Source organism: Ursus americanus, chromosome 6, assembly GCF_024610735.1.
Source record: "Ursus americanus isolate L20-20 chromosome 6, mUrsAme1.1.p, whole genome shotgun sequence".
Taxonomy (NCBI): Eukaryota; Metazoa; Chordata; class Mammalia; order Carnivora; family Ursidae; genus Ursus; species Ursus americanus.
Window position 1 is genome coordinate 39,577,964 of NC_142132.1, and position 23,832 is coordinate 39,601,795.

Below are 23,832 nucleotides of genomic sequence, written 5' to 3' on the forward strand. Positions count from 1 at the left end.
TAGTTGTGCTATGACATCAAGTTTTTTTTTTTTTTTTTTAAAGATTTTATTTATTTATTTGACAGAGATAGAGACAGCCAGCGAGAGAGGGAACACAAGCAGGGGCAGTGGGAGAGGAAGAAGCAGGCTCCTAGCGGAGGAGCCCGATGTGGGGCTCGATCCCAGAACGCCGGGTTCACGCCCTGAGCCGAAGGCAGACGCTTAACTGCTGTGCCACCCAGGCGCCCCTATCAAGTTGTTTTCTTATCGTAAACTTACTCAAGAGTAGGGTGGGAGGGGACACCTGGGTGGCTCAGTTGGTTAAGCATCGACTCTTGACTATTTCAGTTCAGGTCATGACCTTGGGGTCGTGAGATGGAGCCCCACATTGGGCTCAGCACAGAGGCTGCTTGTCCCTCTCCCTTCCCCTCTGCCCCTCACCCACTTGTGCTCTCTCTCTCTCTCTAAAACAAGTAAGTAAAATCTTTTGAAAAACCCAAAAAACTGTGTGTATATATATATATATAGAGAGAGAGAGAGAGAGAGAGGAAGGGGGTGTACTTCATATATAAATAAAGAGTAGGGTGGGAATCCCTGGTGGTATCAGCCCCTGGGTTTTGAAAGAGTGGAGGCCAAAGCTCCAATCTGTATACTTTGGGGTTATGTGTTTTGTTTTGTTCTAGAATTCCTACTCCTAAGCGATTTTAGGGAGGGATCCTCGAGTAGTATAAAAATGAAACGTACATTTACTCTGACAAATTTTATCTCCTGTTTCTTGCAGAGCTTGGGATTCTAGAAATAGTTTGAGAACCTTCAGCAAGTGATTTTCAACCCATGTTAGAATCCCCTGGGGAGCTTTAAAAACACTGATGCCATGGGGCGCCTGGGTGGCACAGCGGTTAAGCGTCTGCCTTCGGCTCAGGGCGTGATCCCGGCGTTCTGGGATCGAGCCCCACATCGGGCTCCTCCGCTAGGAGCCTGCTTCTTCCTCTCCCACTGCCCCTGCTTGTGTTCCCTCTCTCGCTGGCTGTCTCTATCTCTGTCAAATAAATAAATAAAATCTTTAAAAAAAAAAAACAAAAACAAAACACTGATGCCTAGGCCACAGCTCTGGAAAGTCTGATTGAGCCGGAATTTGTTGAAAGCTCTCCCGGTGATCCCAGCAGCAGCCTCAGCAGCATTACCTGGGAGTCCGATGCAGATGCGTGCTGTCGGGCCCGCCCCTCACTTACAGGATCAGAAACACTCGGGGTGGTGCCCAGCGATCTGGGTTTTCACCGGACCCCCGGAGGGGATTCTGCTGCACTCACAGTGGAGCCTTGGAGCAGTGATTCTCAGCAGGACGTGGGTGTTCCCCTCCAGGGCACATCTGCCAATGTCTGGATACGTTTTTGGTTGCCTCTACTAGCCTTTTTTTTTTTTTTTTTAAAGATTTAATTTATTTACTTGACAGAGAGAGAGCACAAGTAGGCAGAGCAGCAGGCAGAGGGAGAGGGAGAAGCAGGCTCTCCACTGAGCAAGGAGCCCGACGCAGGGCTCGATCCCAGGACCCTGAGATCATGACCTGAGCTGAAGGCAGCTGCTTAACCGACTGAGCCACCCTGACACCCCCACTACTAACCTTTTGATGCTCCTGGCATCGACCGGGTAGAGGCCAGGGGTGCTGCTCAAGGTCTTAACAATGCACGGCTCCGCTCCCCACAGTGAGGAAGTATGTGGCCCCAAATGTCCAGGAGCGCTGCGGTGGAGGAGCCTGGCCTTACTTAGAGTGAGGAAAGTTCACGGGAATTATCATCACAAAGCAGGTGAAGATTATGACCGGAAGCAATGAAAGAATGCACTTTGTGAGTTCTTAGGCAGAGCCTTTGGTCAGTGAAAAACTGATGAATGTCAAAAGGTGATCAGGAAACTGACGGATTGCATCTAGCGGAGGCGTGGCATCTATTGCTGATGAATCCCCGTGCCGAACAGATCTGGGGAGATGTGAGTGGGCCTCGGGGCCTTCCCTCACCTTTAGGAAACTCACAGTTGTGGCGGAAGGAGATCGTGTCCCATGGGGGTGGGACGGCCGCTTGGATCCAAACCCACCTCTTCCAATAGCCAGTTAAAAGCAGTGCATGGAGGCACCTTCTCTCTCAGAAAAATGTAAATGTGATTATGAACATTATTTGCAAACCAGACAGTGTCACCCAGATAGGACATTGGGATTCATTGTTTTGCCATCAAATATTTTCTTTGTCAGATTGCACTCTCATTCAATAGAGATCCCCTGTATTCCCAGCCTTTTCTTATGTAGGCTTTGTGGCTTTTTTTTTTTTAAAGATTTTATTTATTCATTGTACAGAGATAGAGACAGCCAGCGAGAGAGGGAACACAAGCAGGGGGAGCGGGAGAGGAAGAAGCAGGCTCATAGCGGAGGAGCCTGATGTGGGGCTCGATCCCAGAACGCCGGGATCACGCCCTGAGCTGAAGGCAGACACTCAACCACTATGCCACCCAGGCGCCCCGCTTTGTGGCTTTTTATTTCATGAGGCTCTCCCAGCAAAATAATCCCCAGCTCCTTCCCTCAGCCTTTCATTCAGGGAATGCCTATTTGTTAGCAAGGAGATGAAAGTGACTTGACTCCTCATAGAGCGAAGCAGTAGAAAAAAACAATTGATTTCCCCCGTGTTTCTGGGAGTTGCCCCATGACCCAGGCCTTACGGTGGGGGAGAAGTATGGAGACATCCAGGGCATCCCTAAGGTAGGTCCCTGGCAGCTGTGACAGCGGGAGCCTTGTTTATCATCTGATGCATAAGGATCTCCTGGAGGGTTGTTAGTAACCCGGATTCTGGGCTCCCCACCGAGAATCTGATTATTGCATTAGGAAGGGAGCAAAACATTTGTATTGGGCCCAGGCTGTTTCCCCAACGCAAGTGGTCTAAGGACCCTATTTAGAAGTAACCCATGGTACTGAGCCTCGGTGGCTCAGTCGGTTAAGTGTTTGCCTTTGGCTTAGGTCATGATATTGGGGTCCTGGGATCGAGCCGCATGCCAGGCTCCCTGCTCAGCAGGGAGCCTGCTTCTCCCTCTCTCTCTCTGTCTCAAATAAATGAATAAAATCTTAAAAAAAAAATACCCATGGTACAAAAAAAAAGACTTCATATATTTGGAAAGATTGCAGCATATGGTCCCGCCATGCCTTGCAGCATAATCAGCATGTCTAAAACAAGTGTATAATTAATAGTACTTTATAATTCACACGTAGCTATCAACTATCGGGGTCACTGTTGACGTAGCTCTGTGCCCCAAATCCGTAGCCCAGCGTGGGCTTACTTCTCGACACAGAGAATTAGGTCCCTTCAGAAAAGAATCGGGATCCTCACTCTGTCTAATGCCTCAGAGCAGCTGTTTCCAGAGCGTCCTTGCCCTGTGGTTCCGGCAGCAGGAGCCGTGTGTTTTGCTTTCTTACCCCAGCCACAGTGTCGGCAAGGTCAGGGGTACAGATGAAACTCCCTGGCGCCTGATCCCGGGCCTTTGCCCTTTTGTTCCTGAATGGGCGAGCGGCAGCCCGGCTTGCTGATGGACAGCCGTCCTCCCGGGACTTTGCTCAGCGGGTCACATGCCTGCAGCACAAACCCCAGCATTGTCAGGCCTCTTGGTGAAATGCTGGAGTGAGTTAAAATCCCTCAGGGTTATTGTTCAGGTATTCCTCCCCGAGCAAGATGATATCACAAGCTGGATTAAAAAAAAAAAAAAAAAAGAAACACAATTGCTGCAGAGACCTGAGATCTTGGTGTTTGCATTTTCCCTGGAAAAGTTGAGGACTGACATCGACTTTCTCGAGTCAGTGGTCAGGAGAGTTGCTTCATTCACTGTGCAGAGGCATGCTGGGACCACCTGGCTTCAGAGCAGCACGGAATATTCCCGCTGGCCTCAGGGTTGCTGGGCAACAGGTGCTGCCTGCCTCTCGCTGGGGCCTCTCCACCCGGCCTGCCCTGGGGTGGCTTGGTGGGCTGGGAGGGGGGAGCTGGCACAGGCTCGCTGCGCCCCCCGTCTCGGCCTCCCTGCCGCGTGAGGGGCCCTCCAGCCTGCCGGCCCCACCATCTGCTTCAGGGAGGCCTGGACTGGGGCGGGGGGCACATTTTCTGCATGGCAGCTTGCAATTGAGCCTAAAAATGACATTGGTGCCTTTGGAAGTCCGATGGCAGAAGACAAAGCTGCACATGTGTTTGAGGAACGTAACAAGATTTTTAGAATGATTTCAAGGGCGCAGGTGTATGTGGTGTTTTAAAAGCAAACCCCAGATTCAGCTAAGGGCACGTGTTCTGTTCAGTTTGGATCCGAAGGCTTGGATTCAGCCTCCAGACAAGCATTGTTTGGCCCGGTCTGGTCTGAGTTTTAAAACCTTTGAGCCAACATTTATAATTAGAGAGGTGTGTACGAGGAAGTTGAGGGAAAGGCAGAGAGAAGGCCGCACGGGGCGGGCTTCCAGGCGGAGCAGGACTGTCTGGAGCAGCGTGGGGGCCGCCTCTGCCGGACAGAGCACAGCTTTGCTCGAGCTCGCCGGGTGGCGGGGCCAGGGTCCATCTAAGGGTTTGTGACCCTGGCTCAGATGGCTCAGTGTTTTACCTCTGTTTGCAGAGAAAATCGGGGGAGGTGGTTTCAGTGTTTTGAGTAGATTAAACAGGGCAATTGTCTGTATGCAGCAAAAGGAACACGTGAAACAGAGGGTAAAACTAGAACTCGGGCCCTGGGCGCTGCCCATCCAGGGAAACTCAGATGTTCTTTTTGAGCTTCGCTCCCCCTGCAAGGTGACGCTTGCTCAGGTTCCTATGGTCTCAAGCACACAACGGAGAGCAGGCGCGATGGCTCCCAGGCCTGTGGGGACACACACACAGGCGGCTGGTGCCCGTCGGCCAGTGTCCCCAGCCCGTGGGCCTGCGTGCTTGGCGGCGTAGCCGAGCCTTCCGGACTGGCCAGATGTTTTATGGTCTGCAGCGAGGGCTGCCTGTGGAGAGCCCCCTCTGTGCCACGTGGTGGAGGCTGTGATCTGAAACCAGTGCCTGTACCTCTCCCAGCCCCTCGCCTCCTGCCAGGGCAGGACGGGCCGCAGATGTCTACAGCGTGCTCCTGGGGACGCTTGTGGGAGAGTCTCACCACGACCTTGTCCCTGCTTGATTGCCACAGTTTCCAAACCAAGGAAAGGGCTCCGGTGAAGAGGGAGCTTGTGGAGGGCGCTGCTGTGCTCCAGTGGTCCAGCAACTTCAGTGACACAGTTTGTCTCTCCTACCAAGAGTGAGACAGAAGCCAGATTGCCCTTGCCTTTCCTGAATCTTTGGAATCCCTTCAAGGCAGATGTTGGGTCCTCGCGCCCCACGTCTGGCAGTGGGACTGCCTTACTTGCCATCCTCTCGCGCCAGAAATAGCTACGCAGTCCTGGTCCCCAAGCAGTTTGCTCAACTGCTTGTAAATCCAGGACTGGACGTATGTTCTCCGTGTTCTGGCCCATCCTGTGCTCCTGTCGTGAATCCTGGTCTGTGACCTCTGCTCTAGCTCTCAGTTTCATTGTTTAAATGGAGACCCAAGCCCTGAACTCGGACCACTCAGAGCTCCCACCGAGTGAATCTGCAAAGCCCACGCATCGGAGACACAGGTGTCTCTACCGAAAGGCAGTTTTGATTTTTGTTGTAGGAGAGGGTTTCTGCTCTTCCTGTCTCAAACTTCTCGACCCCTGTAATCTGGCTCGGCCCCCACCATCCCACTGAATTGGCTTGCCCCCAGGACTTTTCCAGTAGCTTCCAAGCAGGGAAATCCAGTGGATATTTTCCAGCAGCACTTGATACTATTGAATCTTTCTTACAACATCTACTCTCTTGGCTTCTAGAACTCTCACTTCAGTCTTCCTCTGCTTCTGTGACTGGCTCCCAGCTCCCCCTATCCACCCTCCTGTTCCCTTAAATATTAGGGCAGGTGTTCCTTTCACCTGCAGCCTTATCCTGCTGTGCTTTCTACTTCTTTTACTTTAGTCCAGGCTTCTAAGCTCCAGAACAGAAACCTTCTGAGACTAGCTGAGGCAAAAATGCTGACTGAGCCTAAGACCGCGGGAGGATCGTGGACTCTGGGTCAGAGACGACACTGAGCCTCCCGGGGAAGAGAGAGTCGAAAGGAACCTGAGATGTCTGATTCCATCCCATGTTCCCTCTTCATCTCTCACCGACCATAGCCTTACCTGCCTCCCCAGCTCCCTGTGGAAGCCAGCCCCCCTGTTGCTCCCAGCATACTTGCTTTTTCCTTTGGGACACTTTACTAACTGCTTCTCCAGGTCCCGAGGGCTTTACAAAGGTGCATTCCTGTTGCCTCAGCAATTCCACTTCTAGGAACTTCATCTTAAAAACCTCATACGAGAGATGCATGAAGGTTTGCGTTTGTAAGTGCTCGTTGTACTCCTTTATTATAGGGAGCAGTTAGAAACACTTCGAGTGGCCAGTAATAAGGTCCCATGAAGCTGCTTCCACTTTTTTCACCCTGTCTCTCTCTGTGTTTTTATTATTTCCATACACTTTTGCACTTTCTGTGTTTTTTTAAATATGACTCAGCACAGAGCTCCAGTCCTCCTCAGGCCGGTTGAGTTCCTTCCCTGTGTGTTTCTAGTACTGGGCACACGCTCCTGTTTTCGCAAATGCCATGCCGCCCTCTGATTTCTTGATGAAACTTTTAAATGTCCATTGTTATATTTCTTGTACTTAGGCGAGTGCTGAACATGGCTGATAATAAATGTCTGTTGGCTCAAGAAATTTAAGTCAGTAGAAAAACATTTTTGCCAAGTTCAAACAACTGAAGCTTTTTGCTGCAGAGAAGGGTAAAACACTGCCTTTGGCTTCCCTTTCCCTTTCTGAGCAGTTGGCATTTTATCAACCAGACTGGCGAGGATGTTGATCATTGGAGTTTAAGAAATGAATGTAGGTTGTTATGAGCTCAAGGTTGGTGTCCCCCCCAAATTCGTATGTTGAAATCCTAGCCCCTAATATGACCGTAATTAGGAGGTGGGGCCTGTGGGAAGTGATTATGTCACCAGAGTGGAGCCCTCAAGAATGGGATTATTTGCCCTTATAAGACGAGACCCCGTAAGAGCTTGCTTGGTGTCTTTCTGTTCTTTTTTTTTTTTTTTTTTTTTTTTTAAAGATTTTATTTATTTATTCGACAGAGAGAGAGACAGCCAGCGAGAGAGGGAACACAAGCAGGGGGAGTGGGAGAGGAAGAAGCAGGCTCCCAGCGGAGGAGCCTGATGTGGGGCTCGATCCCATAACGCCGGGATCACGCCCTGAGCCGAAGGCAGAGGCTTAACCACTGTGCCACCCAGGCGCCCCCGGTGTCTTTCTGTTCTTTGTCATGTGAGGATACCAAGAGGAAATGTCCCCAAACCAAAAAGAGAGCTCTTACCAGATACCGGCTCTGCCACCACCTTGCTCCTGGGAGAAGTATATGTTTATCGTTTCAATTGCTCAGTCGATGGTATTCTGTGACAGCGGCCCAAATTGACTGAGACACATATGATCATTGTTTAACCTAAAAGAATTGTTTTGAGACAATTGTATATGAACATGTATGACTAAGAAATGATACAGGGATCCCTTGCACCCATTCCCCAATTTGTCCCAATGGCAACATCTTGCAAAACTATAGTACAACATGGCAACCAGGATGTTGACTTTGATACGGCCAAGACGCAGAACGTTCCCATCCCCACAAGGGCTTCCTTTAGCCAAACCCACTTTCCTCCCATCAGCTTGTCCCTCCTTAACCTCTGGCAATTGCTAATCTGTTCTCTATTTCTATAGTTTTGTCATTTCAAGAACGTTATATGAATAAAATCATATAGTATGTGGCCTTCTGGGATTCCCACCCCCCCCCCAACACACACACACACACACACACACACACACACACACACAGCATCGTTCTTTGGAAGTTCCAGATTGCTACATCACCGAGCAGTATTCCGTGGTGTGTATGGACCACGGTTTGTTGAGCCATTCACCTCCTGAAGGACATCTGGGCAGTTCCCAGTTTCGGGCTCCTGTAAATAAAGCTGCTATTTTGCGTGAACGGAAGTTTGCTTTTCTCTGGGACAAATGCCCCAGGGTTCAGTTGCCGAATTGAAGGGTATTTGTGGATGTATCTTCTAAGAAACTGTTTTCTGGGGTAGCTGTACCATTTTACATTTCCAGCAGCAATGCCGAGTGACCCAGTTTATTCATATCTTTCCTGGCATTTGGTATTGTCACTATTTTTTATTTTGTTTGTTCTGATGGGTGTGTGAGATATCTCAGTGTGGTTTAAATTTGCGTTTCTGGATTGGCTGAGGAAGTTGAACATCTTCTCATGAACTTATTTGCCACTTGTATAGTGTCTTTAGTGAAATGTCTCTGTTTCTGCTCATTGTCTAGTAGGATTGGTTGTTTATTTTTTTATTTTTTTAAAGATTTTATTTAGTTATTTATTTGACAGAGGGACAGTCAGGGAGAGAGGGAACACAGCAGGGGGAGTGTGAGAGGAAGAAGCAGGCTCCCAGCAGAGGAGCCTGATGTGGGGCTCGATTCCAGAATCCCAGGATCATGCCCTGAGCCGAAGGCAGACGCTTAACGACTGCGCCACCCAGACGCCCCGGACTGGTTGTTTATTTTTTACTGTTGAGTTTTGAGAGTTCTTTATATTTTACATATTGGTCTTTTGTTGGATATACAGTTATAAATATTTCCTCCCAATCTTTAGCTTGTCTTTTCATCCTCTTCATATGGGTGTTAACAGAACTAAAGTTTTAAATTTTGATGAAATCAAATTGATCAAGTTTTCTTTATATGGATGATGCTTTCGGTGTCAAGTATAAAAGTTCTCTGCTAATGGGGCGCCTGGTTGGCTCAGTCAGTTAAGCGTCTGCCTTTGGCTCAGGTCATGATCCCAGGGTCCTGGGATCAAGTCCGGACTGGGCTCCTTGCTCAGCGGGGAGTCTGTTTCTCCCTCTGCCTGACACTCCCCCTGCTTGTGCTTGCTGACTGTCTCTGACAAATAAATAAAATGTCCTTAAAAATATATTTATAAAAAAATTATTAAAAAAAATTCTCTGCCTAGTCCTAGATTCCGAAGATTTTTCTCCTATTCCCCCCCCCCCACGTTTTCTAGTTTATATTTTCTATTTTAGGCTTGTGGTTTATTTTGAGTTGATTTTTGGTAACGTATGAAGTTTGTCTCTGCTGTGGCTTGTGCTGACAACGCCCCACTGTGCGCTTGCCTTCAGATCTCTACATCTATGCTGTGCTCGTGTGCTGTGTGGGAATCCTCAGCGTCCTCCTCTTCACCCTGACCATCGTCTGGCAGTCTGTGTTTAGCAAGAGGAAAGCCAGAGGTAAGAGAACCAATAAGGTCATGTCTGGAATGGGAGCACAACCAAACCACAGACAGGCGGAAGATGCTGGGCAAAGTATAACCTAGTTTGAAAAATGCATCGTGAGTCAGGGATCGTGTCCCTGTGACTGGTGAGTACAGCGAGCGAGGCCACGTGTCTCCCTTGGACTCTGCTGAAGTCAGCTGTGCCCACATTGAAATTTCTCTTTTTCTCAAATCCCTTCCTTCCGCACTCTCTGAGGGGGTGGCCCTTACCTCTGTCATTCGCCCAGAAGGGGCTGTGGAGTCAGACGAACCTGGATTCGCTTCTGGCTCTGCCGCAGGAGACTGATTTTAGACGTGTTCCTTAGCCACCCTGAGCTTCGGTGTCCTCCTCTGTGACATGAACTGGGGTGGACACAGCCTTCCTCAGATTGCACACGGTTGTGAGTGTTCATTATTTTGTCACAGTACTGGCGCGGTGTCCCGCGGGCAGGTGGGGTCAGGAAGGCTCGACCCAGCTTGAGGGGTCCCTTCCGTCTCCTCTCCTGTCGGCATCCCTGTTGCCCTGCATCTGTCCTCAGCCCCTTCTTGCTCTGCTCTTTCTCTCTTAATGATTACAGTTCTGGGGACTCCAACTTTTTTTTTTTTATTAAAGATTTTGTTTATTCATTTGACAGAGAGAGAGAGAGACAGCCAGCGAGAGAGGGAACACAAGCAGGGGGAGTGGGAGAGGAAAAAGCAGGCTCCTAGCGGAGGAGCCCGATGTGGGGCTCGATCCCATAACGCAGGGATCACGCCCTGAACCGAAGGCAGATGCTTAACGACTGAGCCACCCAGGCGCCCCTGGGGACTCCAACTTTTACCTCCCTGTGCAGGCTGCCTGCTTTCCCTCTCCAGCCCCCACGTCTCACCAAGCCTCATTGTCTCGTTTCCACCAGAGCCGGTGTGTTTCCTCTGAAATGCCCTCCCTGCCCAACCTTCTGAATTCCCAAAGCAGGTGTGGGTGCTGTCGCTCCCCGAGATGACGTGGGTGACAGCTGGGCTCTGGAATTAGACCGGCTCTGGTTCACATGGCTGCTTCACTTACCAGCTGATGACCTACGCGGGGAGCCTCACCTTGCCCATCCAAGTCATGGGAAAGCAGGAGTGTGCCGTCTCATGGCGTTACTGAGAGGATAGAGTTCAACAACAATAGCAACGAAAACTTTAACACATGCTGACGCTTGTAAGTGTCCTGCGTGCACGATGACGTGAGGTTAGAGTGACGCGTCAGCCTGAGGTCACCAAGCTGGGCAGTGTTAGATGTGGCGGTCACGGTGGAAGGGAACACTTGGACAGGGAGACGGTGCAGTGCTTCCGGGGGGCCTCTCCACTAAGGTGCAGGCAGGGCTCAGGGAACCCCGGAGGGAAGGTGGGGGTGCACTCAGGGGCCAGCCTGCAGGACGCTGTTGCCATCGCAGAGTTAGCAGATGAGGGCAGGAGAGGCTCCTGGAACTTGCGAGAGCTGCTGCTGCGGGAGAAGTGTCACCAGCAGGAGTCTTAGAAGAGGGACCCAGGCAATGCCAAACCAGGAAGCAGCAGGGGGGGAGCCGGGAGCATTCATCCCTCAGCCCTCCCTTCCCCCCTCTCCTCTGGATGTCCTGCTCCTGCTTTGTTTTGCTCTCACCAACCAGGAGCCAGAGGGCAGGGCGCGGAGGCCAGCCTCTGGGGGTCAGGGTGGAGAGGGCCCGAGACACCCAGCACACTCAGCGCTGGAGACAGAGCCTGTGGCCAACCCTTCTTGGCCCGTAGCCTTCCCACAGTGCTCTGTGCGGTCTCCGTGCTGTGCGGGAGAGCCTTCCTGGGCAGCACCTGCCTACCTTGTCAAGAGTGCCTGAGCCTTGCTCCGGCTCCAGACCCTTGCCCACGCCTCCGTTGCCCGTGTACAGATGCACGCGCCCCCTTCGAGAGACTCCTGAGGAAGGCACAGGCCCGTCACCTGACTCACTCGCCTTGGAATTTGGCTTACGACAGCTGCTTGCAAATGGGGCACAACTGTGTGTTTCCCAGCTGCTTTGCTCCCAGCTGTCAGGGTCTGGAAGCCACACAAGCAGTCTCCCAGCCCATGTTGCGGCAAAGGCGCGGCTGCCTGGGGTCAGGAGCGGGACAGGCTCTTAGTTCGCAGGCAGAATCGGGGAAACAAAGCAGAGTTTCGTTCGGGAGACATCCATCCCTTCCGGAGCCAGCGAGGCCGACTGAGACACGTACGCCAGGCCTCACACACAGCCGCTGAGAACCCAGATCCTAGTCGCCCTTGCCCCTCGTGGAGCTGGCCCAGACAGCCTCGTGTGCACCCTCGCACAGCGTCGGAAAGCCCGACTGGGCTTCCAAGAGCTTCGCCGGGGCACCTGCTGCCGGCCGCACTGCTCACGGGCTCCTCCACGTTCTTGGGCAATCCTCACCACCGGTCTGGCAATGACCATCCCTATTGCTCCCATTTGCAAGACGACACAGAGGAGGAGCTTGAGAAAGTCCTGAAACGGGTGTGGCAGAGCCCAGCCTGATTCCGAGGAAATTTCTGTTCAAAGAAACCTTCGCCATCTGGGAGCCAGCCTTGCCAAGGAATTTGCCTTCAGCCTTCCATGGCTGCTGCCAAGGTCCTTTCCCAACAGCCAGCAGAGCTGCTGAGCCCCCAGGGAGCCGGAGCTTGGCTTTCTCCAGCAGGCTGGCCTTCTTGTAGGCCTGGAGGGCAGGTCCTGCCCCATGGGGCGCTAGCAGCCACGCACCTCCCAGCCACCACAGGGCTGGGGACAGAGGACTGTGCGTGGGGCGCCCAGGGTTAGCCCTCACCCAGACCTCAGAGACTTAGCGCAGCACTGCTCAAACATTAACGAGCAGACCATTCACCAGGGAACCTGCTCAGACGAGGATTCTGATTCCCTACTTCTTATGAGATCTCAGTGGGGCCACCACTGCTGGTATGAGGCCACACTTTGAGTAGCAAGGCCTTAGAGCCGGTTCTTCTGAACTCTGCCCTCTTCTGTACCCCTCTTTTATAACAAATATTTTGAAAGGATCCCATTACTGTCTTGAAATGAAACTCAGAGATGAGATATGTTTCCTGTACCCTCAAAAAATACAATCAGGCCCAGACCCCCTTGTTATATGGACATTTTCTGGGTTTTCTATGTCACCGTGTGGATCGGGCCTTCTGCATCCTGGCCACATGGAGGAAAGCCAAGCTCTCTCACCGGAGTAAGAACCACAGAGCACCCAGGCCTGTAGTCTGCTCACGTACACACAGAAAGTGGGGGTGAGCCCAGCACCTTCACTCCCGCTGCTTCAGCAGGATCTGTCTTCAAAGAGGATATCGGAGTGGCTGTCTCCCCTGCCAATGCAATCGCCTGGACGGTGCCCGGGGTAGACGAAGCCCAGCCTGGAAGCTAGGAGGCCAGGGGCCGTTGTCCTTCCCTCTCCGCCTTCCCGCTGCTCTGCCCTCACCCCGGCCTCGCTCTGCCTTGTTTCACGTGAGCCAGAGTTCATTGCGCCCAAGTGTTACGTGCTTTCCCCTTTCCTCCCGAACTGTGAGTCTCTGTCCTGGCTGTTAGTGCCTGGTGCCTGCAGCCTCGTCCCAGGGCCTCTGCGGCTCTGAGTCCCCCTGGAAAACACCCGTCCTGGGGGCCCAGGACCAAGCTGGGAGTTACTCTCGTGGCGCCTCAAGCACGCGGGTTTCCAGTGGCCTTTGCCTGTTCAGGAGTGAGTCCAGACTCGCTGCTTTGAGGGGGCTCCAGCAATCCCCCAACCTTCCCTGCCTGAGCTCTTACGGGGGTGGTTTGGAGGCACACTAGAACCAGACAGAAGGAGAGGGGCTCACACCCTTGTCCCTACGCTCTGTGTTCGTGATGTCTCAGTCTGGCTGGCACTTGATGTGCCAGAACCCTAGCCTGGAGCTGGGGCTGCCTAGAACTTGCTAGACCCCTGTGTTCCCCTCCCCAGCTGCAGGCTTGTTCCCACCGCTTCCCCATGGCGATGGGGCCAAAGAGCCCGTGATCTCTACTCCCAGCGGTACAAGGAAGAAGGTGGGGGTGCACCCCTGTCACGGTCACACTCAGTGCGGGGAGGAGGCTCAGAGCATGGGGTGCGGTGGCTATGGATGAGGAGCAGAGGGGCGACCCTGGGGCCTTGGGGAAGTAGAAGGGCTCACCTGCCTGGTGTCACAGACACTTGGACAATCCTAGCATGAGCCCTCCTCTCCACATACTTCTCAGACACAGACTTGGTCTTCAGAGTGTGTGGGAATGTTCGGCTGGCTCTCGTGGGCCCACTGCTGCCATGGGAAGGGGGCCTATCCTCCCTGTGCGGGCTCACTTTCCAAACCTACATCCTTCCATCATGGTCATGGTGACTGCGGGATCAGCCATCCAGGCAGCAACGGCAAGCAGAGCCCCCCGAGCATTGTCCCCAGTAGAGATACACTGCCAGCCACATTTGTCATTGGACATTTTTTTAGTAGCCACGTTAACAAGTTAAAAAATAAAAAATCTCTTTTATTTAACTCAATATATTTAAAATAGCATTCAACCAGTATCAACATAAAGATTCTGAATGAGATACTTTACATTCCTTTGTTCATACAAAGGGTGGAATCCAGCATGATTCCATACTTCCGGCATTTTGGACGAGGCACATTTCGAGTGCTAGGTAGCCGCCTGGGGCTCACGACTTCCATATAGGACGAGTCTCTAGACACACACCTTTATGTGCTGGTGCTTTCCATCAGTGCTTTTCGTGGGGCCATGAAGCTGCTCTCTGGTAAGAGAACAGGCGATAGAAAACCTCATTCTCCTTCGCAGCTTTCCACCTGGTGACCGGGAGAAATGGCTTCACCTGTCCTTGGAACTTCGCCAGCCCGGAAACATGGTCAAGGCAGGGCTGCTTCCTGGAAGGGGCTGGGGTTTTGGATGTGACATGGTGGGAGCACAGTTCTTGTGTGAAGGGAAGGGCTGGCAGGAAGCGGGGGACACCTCTGGTCTTATCCCTCCCCCCAGGGAAGTGCAGATGGTCCTTTTCCAGGCTGCCTGGCTCCCTGCCGGTGCCGGGGGAGGCTGAGAGAGCACTGTGCCTAGTCGTTCTAGCTCCTTCTGCAAATGCATGGGACCTTTTGCAGGGGCTGTTACAGTGTTCACCCAGTGCGGGAGATGCTTGGGGAACAGGAGAGATATCCATGGGTCCTATCTCAGGGTCTCTGCAAGGCCTGGGGTCTGGAGAGGGTGCAGGCAAATTAGGTGAAAGACAGGGGAGGGTCAGCTCTACCTTGAGGCCCCAACACTGCTACAGGGCCTGATGAGATGGGGGAGGATGGCTACCTGCACCCTAAAGCACCTGTCTGGGGGTGGTAGTGGTGACAGAGGCAGGCCCAGATGGGGATGACACAGTCTTCAGCCTGGACAGGTCGTCTGGGAGGTTGGCCGTGAGGTGGGGGCTGAGAGCAGTATGGCTCTGGCTGAAGGAGCAGAGAAAGGGTAGCCCCAGGGCTTGGTGCTCACAGACATCTTTCTGCCAGGAGGTGAGAAAAACAGTCCTGTGGGCACCTGGGTGGCTCAGATGGTTAAGCGACTGCCTTCAGCTCAGGTCATGATCCTGGAGTCCCAAGATCGAGTCCCACATGCATCTGGCTCCCTGCTCAGCAGGGAGTCTGCTTCTCCCTCTGACCCTCCCCCCTCTCGTGCTCTCTCTCTCTCTCTCACTCTCTCTCTCTCAAATAAATAAAATCTTTAAAAAAAAAACCCAGTCCTTCCTTTTAGTCTTCAAAGCCCTAAAGATCATAAGATCACCATTGAAAAAGAACAGTGTCCTGAGTTTTCATTTCTGTGCAGTATGGTTGCCTTGTGCGGAGCCTGCAGCCTCTGGGTCAGTGTGCTGGCTGCGAGGCCATGGCCCATGATGGAGACTGGCTCCAGGATCCCCCTTTATTGGCTTCCTTCCTTTCCTGGTCTCACTTCCCCGCTCTCCGGTGGATTTGCTGGGATCACGTCCCACATAGACTCTTTGTACTGAAGTGCTTATCTTACAGGCTCTGCTCCCAGGGCAGCCCTAGCTCTGGAATCAGCACTGATTAAGTTACGTACGTTTGAAGGTGACTCTGGGCAAGGGCTATTTCTCAGATGCCCGTAAGTCTTATGTCTGGTATCCAGGATTACTTTTGGTTCCCTGGGCAGTCCCTCTTCATTCAAGGGACATCGGCCCTGCATTTACTGGTCTGAGACCTTATAAGCATCGGTCAGCAGGTGCTGGCTGCTGTGCCTATTTTGTGCCCGGCACTGACCATCCTCACTGGGCTCCTGGTCTTTCTGAGTCAGCCCCCTGCCCTATGGCCAACTATTATGAGTGTCCCTGGCCCATCCTCCTACTCCCTGGCTTCCTGGTCTCCAGGCTGCTCACCTCACTGCCCCTGGACTGGATTTCCCAAGATACAGGTCAGTGTATGGATTCTCTAGGGCTCCAGCCCCAGCTCCGCCCTGCTCCAGCCACTTTCTTCGTCTATAGGAACTCGAATGCCAGCCGCCCAGCTTCTCTGAGAAGGGTGAGGAGTAGTTACGAGAGGGCTCTGGAGTCAGGCTGCCCAGTTTTGCCCCTTCCTAGGTGTATTAGTTTGCTTGGGCTGCCGTAGTAAAGCTTCTAGGTGGCTGTGTTCTCCCTGTGGCTTCACATGGTCTTTCCTCTGCACTTGTCAGTTTCCTAATTTCTTCTTAGAAGGACATCAGTCATGTTGGATCAGGGCCCACCCCAGTGACCTCATCTTAACTGAATCACCTGTTCAAAGGCCTCATCTTCAGCTACAGTCACATTCAGAGGGGTAGGGTTTTAGGGGCTTCAACATAGGAGGGACGCAGCTCAGCCCCTAACACCAGCTGTGTGACCTTGGGCACGGTCATTAATCTCAATGTGCCTCAGTGCCCTCCACCGTAGAATTAAGTGCAATGACAAAGTTTTTGTGAAGATTAAATTCAAGTGCAAAGTCGTGGTCTTCAAACATTTTTGCCTGCATAGCACCTGAAAGCATTTCAAAAACTATGTATCTTTGAACTTTTTTTTGTTGACGTTTAAACTTTTTCATCATAAATGTAAATTGTTGCAAAGGAGGTAATTTCTAGGGCATCACAAATATTGATATCTTAAAATGAAATGGTTGAATTTCTTTTACATCTAAATGTCATGAATATAATAACTACCTCTTTTTATTTAAAAAGACTCCATGAACATGCTTTAGCCGTTAGAAATTGTGTATTTTTCCTTTTTCTCCTTGAACTTTTATCTTCAATCTAGTTCCCTCAGAAATTTTATCCCACTTTAATACAATTTTTTTTGTTTACACTTCTCTATAAAAATAATGGGTATAAAAATTAAAATTAAGAATATTTAAAATTTCCTTAATCCATAAGTTTCTAGACGTTACATTTTTTCTGTATTATTAATATTGTACAATTAATAAGATTTGGAAAATGAGTATAAAATTAATCAAAGCCCCATAGATGTTATCAATTTAATCAGTCATAAGAAGAACATTTTATTGGAAATGTATTTTTATTAAAATGAACTTTTATTTTACTTCATATACCCTTGCACAAATTTGCGTAATAATGGAATTCAGCATCTTTTCTATTCCTACTTTTTAAACTATAGAATTGATGCTGAATTCTATTACTAAGAATAGAAACGATGCTGGATTCTGTTATTAAGCAGATTCATGCAAGGGGATATGATCTGTCATTTAATACTCGATCAGCTGACGACTGGATTAGGTCATTAGTTAATCCTTGTCGAAAACAAAATATCGGAAGCCTCCCTGCTGGTGAAAGGGTTAATTGCCCAGTCATTGGTCTTTTGCTTTCTCAGCACGGGCACCAACATTCCAAATCATTTCTCAGTTGATGCCTACTGTTCTTTACCTCTGTAGTACAAGTCAGGATGGGCAAGAGGTGTGCCTCGATTTTGTGAAGAGAAACAGTGATGTGATGGGGAGAGAGGGAAAGGAATACAGCCAGAGCTCAGGCACATTCTGGGAGAATGAATTCTGAGGAAAGAACACCATGTTAGTTGAGGATCTAGAAACTGATTTCCTTAAAACTGCCCTTCCTAGGGGTGCCCACTGGTTTGCAAACCCCAGACAAATGATCACTGACTTATTTAAGCCTGGAGTAAGGACAGGAACATAGGTGTTCTGTGAATACTAGGTATGGTTTTATTATTGCTACATCTGTAAATTACTCAGCACAGAGTAGGTGCTCAGTAAACAGGACGAAGAGTTTTTGCACTAATAAGGGGTTGTGACACGTAACCCTAAAAAGCCCTCTCTAAAGCTGAGACACTGTCATGTTGGTCTGGAACCTCCCCTGGTCACCTATATGACAGATCATTCCATGTGTAGCAGCTTGAAACAACAACGATTTTATTTGCTCACAATTCCATACATCAGCGACTTCAGCTGGGCTTAGCTGAGCATTTCTTCTGGTCTTCGCTGGAGTCGCTCCTGCAGCCGCAGCCTGCTGGTGGATCCCCTGGGGCCTGGCTGCTTTGGGACCTCAGCTGGGATGACTTGTGTCTGTTCGATGTGGTCTCATCTTCTAGTAGGCTAGCCAGGCTTCTTTACGTGGTAGCAGAAGAATTCCCTGCAATGAGAGAAGGAACAAATGAGCAAACCTCAGAGCACAGGGGCCTGTTATGTCTGTGCTTGTGACATATTGGTTATTGTTTCATTGGCCAGAGCACATCTGGCAGTCAAGCTCAGTGTGTGTGTGGGGGGGTTCACAGGGGTGTAGATAGATACAGGGAGGTGTGGTTCATTGGTGCCATTGATGTAATGGCACCCACCTCCGGTGCCCATGGCTTACCTTCTATTTGAAGTGAACTCAATTGTGAGCTTAGACCGAACATTTACTAGGATAACTACCTAGGTATTCTTATTTTTCCTCTGCTGCTCGAATCTGTTTTTTCTCAGTGAGACCCACTGGGGAGGATGTCTTGCTCTAAGACTGTTTTTCCAAGGGCCCCTCTGGAAGAGCATTGATCAGAGAACAAAAAGCCAGTTTACAGAGAGGAGCATCTAAGTGGAAATAGGTTGTCTCAAAAGGCTTTCTCATGACTAAGACAGAGCTTCGAAATTGGGTGACTGTTATTCCAGGACCTGCCAGGTTAGAACCCACCTCAACCCGGCTTGGGAAAAAAAAAAAAAAAAAAAGACCGCTTTGAGTTATCAAACTAGGAGGTCATGGCTGACTCAATGTAGGTGTGGAATAGTATCGAGTCACTGTGGTGTCTATGCTATGGTTCTGCTGTATTCATCCAGAGAGAAGTATGAAAGCCCCTGAAAGTGGCTTGTGCCAACATCTGGGCAACACCTGGGCACCTGTATTTCCCAGTGATTCCTGGAGCATGTATATATCTAAAGTAACATTTATTTACCATCTTCTATTTCTTTTCTTTTCTTTCCTTTTTTTTTTTTTTTTTTTTACAGCGAGACATTATTTGGTGAAATGTCCTCAGAACAGGTAAGAATATTTTCTTTCTTTTTTCAAATGAAACTCTTTGATATTTTACTTTCTATTGATATTACCAAGAAATTGGCTAAATTTGTATCTTTACCTAAGGGTCTGCATGTTAGTCTGCAGATTGGCCTAAAAATGTGTGTTCTTCATGCACTTGCATGTTTCTAGATTGCATACTCTGGTTATCACCCCTAGAGGGTCCAGAGAAAATATGGCTCATGCTGGTTCAACATGCATGCTGGAAGAGGCTTGTTTCCCCTGTTTAGGAAGAAGCTAGCAGCTAGACTGAACCACTTTGATGCCTTCTGACCACAAATCCTCCTAATTCCCTTCCACCAGGGCCTGCTTGCCCTATGCCCTGCTCGGCAGAACGTGGCCATTAGAAATATATGTGCTGAGATGCTAGCCTTCTAGCTGGTGGAACACACCTCACACGTGGCATAACAGTTAAAGGAGATATTGCAGACTCACAGCATTTAGAAATTTGAGACTTCTGGTTCAGACACAATGGCATAGGTCAGTTTCTCCCTGCTCTTCCCTGCTAAGCACAGCCATAAACCCTGAAAATAATGTCAGAAACAACCAAAGGAGGACTCTGAAAGGTGGTAAGAAGAAAATGATGAAAGCCAAAGACAGAGAAAAAAATCTTAAAAGCAACCAGAGAGAAATAATGCATTACCTACAGGGAACACAAATTTGAATGACAGTGCATTTTTCATCTGAATCGGAGGAAGGCAGAAAGAAGTGGCCTCGTTTTCTTTTTTTAAAGATTTTATTTATTTATTTTAGAGAGAGAGTGGAAGAGAGAGAGAGCACATGAGCAGAGAGGGCATGTGGAGGGGAAGAGGGAGAGAGAGAATCACAAGAAGACTCCTCACTAAGCACGGAGCCTGACGCAGGGCTTGATCTCATGACCCTGAGATCATGACCTGAGCTGAAATTAATAGTTGGACACTTAACTGACTGAGCCACCCAGGCAGCCCAAGAAGTGGCACACTTTCAAATATTGAGAGTGAAGAGCTGTCAACTACAAATTCTATATCCAGCAAAACTGTCCTTTACGAATAAAGGGGAAATAAAGACATTCTCAGATGAAGGGAAACTGAAAGAATTTGTCACTATCAGGCCTACTTTCAAAGAAAGCTAAAATAAATTCTTGAAATAGAAGAAAAAAACTTGATACATTAGGAAGGAGGAAGGAACAGTAGAGCAGAAATATGGGTACATAAGTAAGCTATTCTTTTCCTCCTGAGTTTTAAAAATAATATTTTATAATTGAAACCAAAATTATAAAACCCTCTGATACTCAAGAAGAGCATTAAAATATTTAAAAGTGGGGAATGCAAAGTTACCTAAATAGAAGTGAGGTTTTTACACTTCACTTAAAGTGATAGAAATTTGGTAACTCACACATTTATTTATCATGCTCAAAGCAATCATTAAAGTGATTATGAAAAACATGCACTCAAAACAGTATAGAAAAATAAAGATAGAATCCTAAAATATGGTCCAGTAACGTAAAGGAACAGAGGAATGAAAACCACAGGAAATAAACAGAAAACAGATAATAAAATAGCAGACTTAATTACTAACATACTGTTTATCTTAAACAGTTGAAAACTTAAAACAGTTTCAATATATCAGCTAAATGATAGAGATTGACAGAGTGGATTTAAAAAAAAAAAACACAACCCACCTATATTCTCTTTACAAGACACTCACTTCAGACCCAGTGACTTAGGTAGGCTGAAATAGAAGGATGGAGAAAGTCACAGCGCATGAGCAATACCAAAACAAATCAGGAGTGGTATGCTAGTAATACGATAAAATGGACTTCAGAGCAGAGAAACTTACTAGAAACAAAGAGGGACATTAGATAATGATGAGAGGATCAATCCACCAGGAAGGCAAAGACCCTAAATATGTATACCCCAAACAGGAGAATTATAAGTACGTAAAGCAAAAGCCAAAAGAGCTGAAAGAAGAAATGGATAAATCCCCAATACAGTTGGCAGCTCCAACAACCCCTCTCAGCAACCAGGAGACCTTCTAGACGGAAATTAGCAAGGGTATTGAAGATCTAAACACCACCATCAACTGACAGGACCAAATTGATACATATTGAGCTCTCGGACCACCAACAGCAGAACACTTGTATTTCCAGCCCCCGCAGAATATTCGCCGTAAGATCTGGTCTATCTTAGATCAAATGTTGGGCTTTAAAACAAACCTCAACAAATTTGAAGCAATGGAAATCACACAAACACGTGGAAATGAAACAACACACTTTAAAAATAATACGTGGATCAAAGAGGAAGTCTCAAAGGAAATAAAAAGATACAGAGAATTGACCAAAAATGAAAATAAACAGAAAAAAACATGTGGGTTGCATCTAAAGCAGTGCTGAGGGGGAGAGACATGGTGTTAAATGCTTACATTAGAGGTTTAGGAAAGCCCTCAAATCAATAATCTGAAGTCTCACCTCGGGATATTAGGAAAAGAGCAAACTAGACCCAAAGCAGACAGAAGGAACGAAATGATAAAGATCAAAGCAGAAACTGATGAAAATAGCAAGACAACAGAAAAATCAATGGATCAAAAATCTGATTCTTAGGAGACTGCTGGGAGAAAATGGGTAAAGTGTACCCAGGATGCCTTTGCTTCATTTCTTATGACTGTATGTAAATCTACAATTATCTTCATAAAAACTTCAGTTAAATGTGAATTCGGATGGCTCTGGGGGACACTGTTTGCAGCCCCAACAGTCCCTATACCCGATTGCTTTGTGTTACTTCTGCTGAGTTTGGGATCCAGAGAAACCCTGTTACTAAAATCAAACTGCAAACTTCTTTTATTGAGAGTTTACTGTCTACCACGCTGTTGTCTAAGAGTCGTCTAGCCGTGAAGCGAAGAGACAGAAGTCCCCGCTTTGTGGAACTTACGAGGCAGTGAGTGCAAATGCATGTGTCCCTGGGAGAGATGTCTGACCAAGTAAGGAGATCAGCAAGTCCTCTCCCCAAAAAAGCACCTATAAAATTGAACAAAATCAACAAAAATAACCATTTTAGCACTCTGGAAAGACCAAAGGTATATACTAAACTCAGAGGCTTTTATACTTGAAAAACTGCTGAGCTGCTGCTGGCAACAGTGGGATTTGGTGGCGTTTTGGCCTCCGGTTGCTCTGACACTCTTCCTTCCTGCAGGGAGTGCTGTGAGGACCACCAGATGCTCTGTTGTTAGAAGGGGGCTCATGTGACTTGGAGCAGTGGGCAGTGCTCACGTTCAGCAGCGGTATCAGTGGTGGTGACCTGCTTAAGGGGATTGAGCAGGGAGGCCCAACAGCTCTGTTAGCCTGAGCTTTTGGTCACAGTTGGGGCAAGTGTATTTCTAGCTGAGGCAACACACCTATGTGGTGGGGAATGGAGAGCACCCAAAGGAAGAGAATATACCATGCAAATAGTAACAAGAGAGATGGTAGCTAAATTAATATCAGATAAGATAGGATTTAAGACAAGAAATATGACTAGAGACCAAGAAGGAAATTACAAATTGTGAAGGATCAACACACCAGGAAGATATAGCAATTATAAATGTATATGGGCCTAACAACAGAGCCTCAGCATACATGAAGAAAAACAGAAAATTAAAAGATGAAGTTGGTGATTCTAGAATAATAGCTGGAGATTGCAATGGGCCACTCTCAGTAATTGATAGAATACCTAGACAGAAAATCAACAAGGGCACAGAAGATCAATAATTTTGACTTGACATAGAATACTCTACCCAGTGACCACATGCCATACTTGTCAAGTGCACTGGGACTATCCTCCAGGACAGACCATATAGTTAGGCCACGAAACAAATCTGAATAAGTTTAAAGATTTTATGTATGTAAGAAATCATACAAAGTTTATTCTCTGAGCAATAGAACTAAATAGAAATTAATGACAGAAAGAAATCTGGGAGATTCCCAAACGTTTTGAAATTTAAAACAACACAGTTCTAAATAATACAAAGAAAACATTACAAGAGAAATTAGAAAATGTTTTGAATTAAATAGAAGTGGAAACAAAACACATCAAAACTTGAAAGATGTTGCTAACGCAGTGCTTAAAAAACTTACGGCTCGAAATGCCCATATTAGACAAGAGGGAGGATCTCAGATCAATAACCTAGGCTTTCAGCATAAGTAACTAGAGAAAGAAGAGCAAGTGATATCCACAGTAAGCAGAAGAAAGGATATAATAAAGATTAGAACAGAAATCGATGACATGGAGAACACACACACATACACACACACACACACACAGAAAAATCAATAAAACCAAAGTTGGTTCTTTGAAAAGATCAATAGAATTGACAGATCTTAAGTTAGACTATACATGAAAATAAAAAAGAGAAAAAGCCAATTACCAAATCAGGAGGCAAAAATGAAATCACTGGGGCACGTGGGTGGCTCAGTTGATTAAGCATTTGGCTCTTCGTCTCAGCTCAGGTCTTGATCTCAGGGTCATGAGTTCAAGCCCTGTGTTGGGCTCCATGCTGGGTGTGGAGCCTACTTAAAAGTCAAAAAAAAAAAAAGGGAATCACTACAGACTCTTTAAAAGTTAAAAGGATTATAGGAAAATATCATGAACACATTGATTCTAACAAATTAGACAACATAGATAAAATGGAAAAATTCCTAGAAAGGCACAAATCACCAAAATTGATTTAAAAAGAAAGCTATAAAGTGAATAAATCTATAATAGGTCAAGAAATTGAATTGTTAGCTAAAATCTCTCCAACCAGGAAAAGCCCAGGCCCCCATTACTTTACTGGTGAAATATATCAAGAATTAAAGGGGAAAATAACACCAGTCCTTCACAAATTATTTCAAAAAATTTGAGAAGCGTGGTCTTTTCAATAAATAATGCTGGGATAAAATACATAAAGAACTCTTAACAACTCAATACTAAGATGA

At 48.0% G+C, this 23,832-nt stretch overlaps 1 protein-coding gene across 4 annotated transcripts in view; it reads left to right on the forward strand.

Annotated features, from left to right (window-relative positions):
• VSTM4 (V-set and transmembrane domain containing 4) overlaps window positions 1–23,832 on the forward strand; it is a 98,858-nt gene that overhangs the window by 30,044 nt on the left and 44,982 nt on the right. For all 4 annotated transcript variants that reach the window (XM_087862944.1, XM_045809907.2, XM_087862946.1 and 1 more), the window contains exons 4-5: window positions 9,257–9,364; window positions 18,839–18,872. In XM_087862944.1, the coding sequence (XP_087719070.1) occupies window positions 9,257–9,364; window positions 18,839–18,872 (142 nt within the window). The remainder of the gene's footprint in view (window positions 1–9,256; window positions 9,365–18,838; window positions 18,873–23,832) is intronic.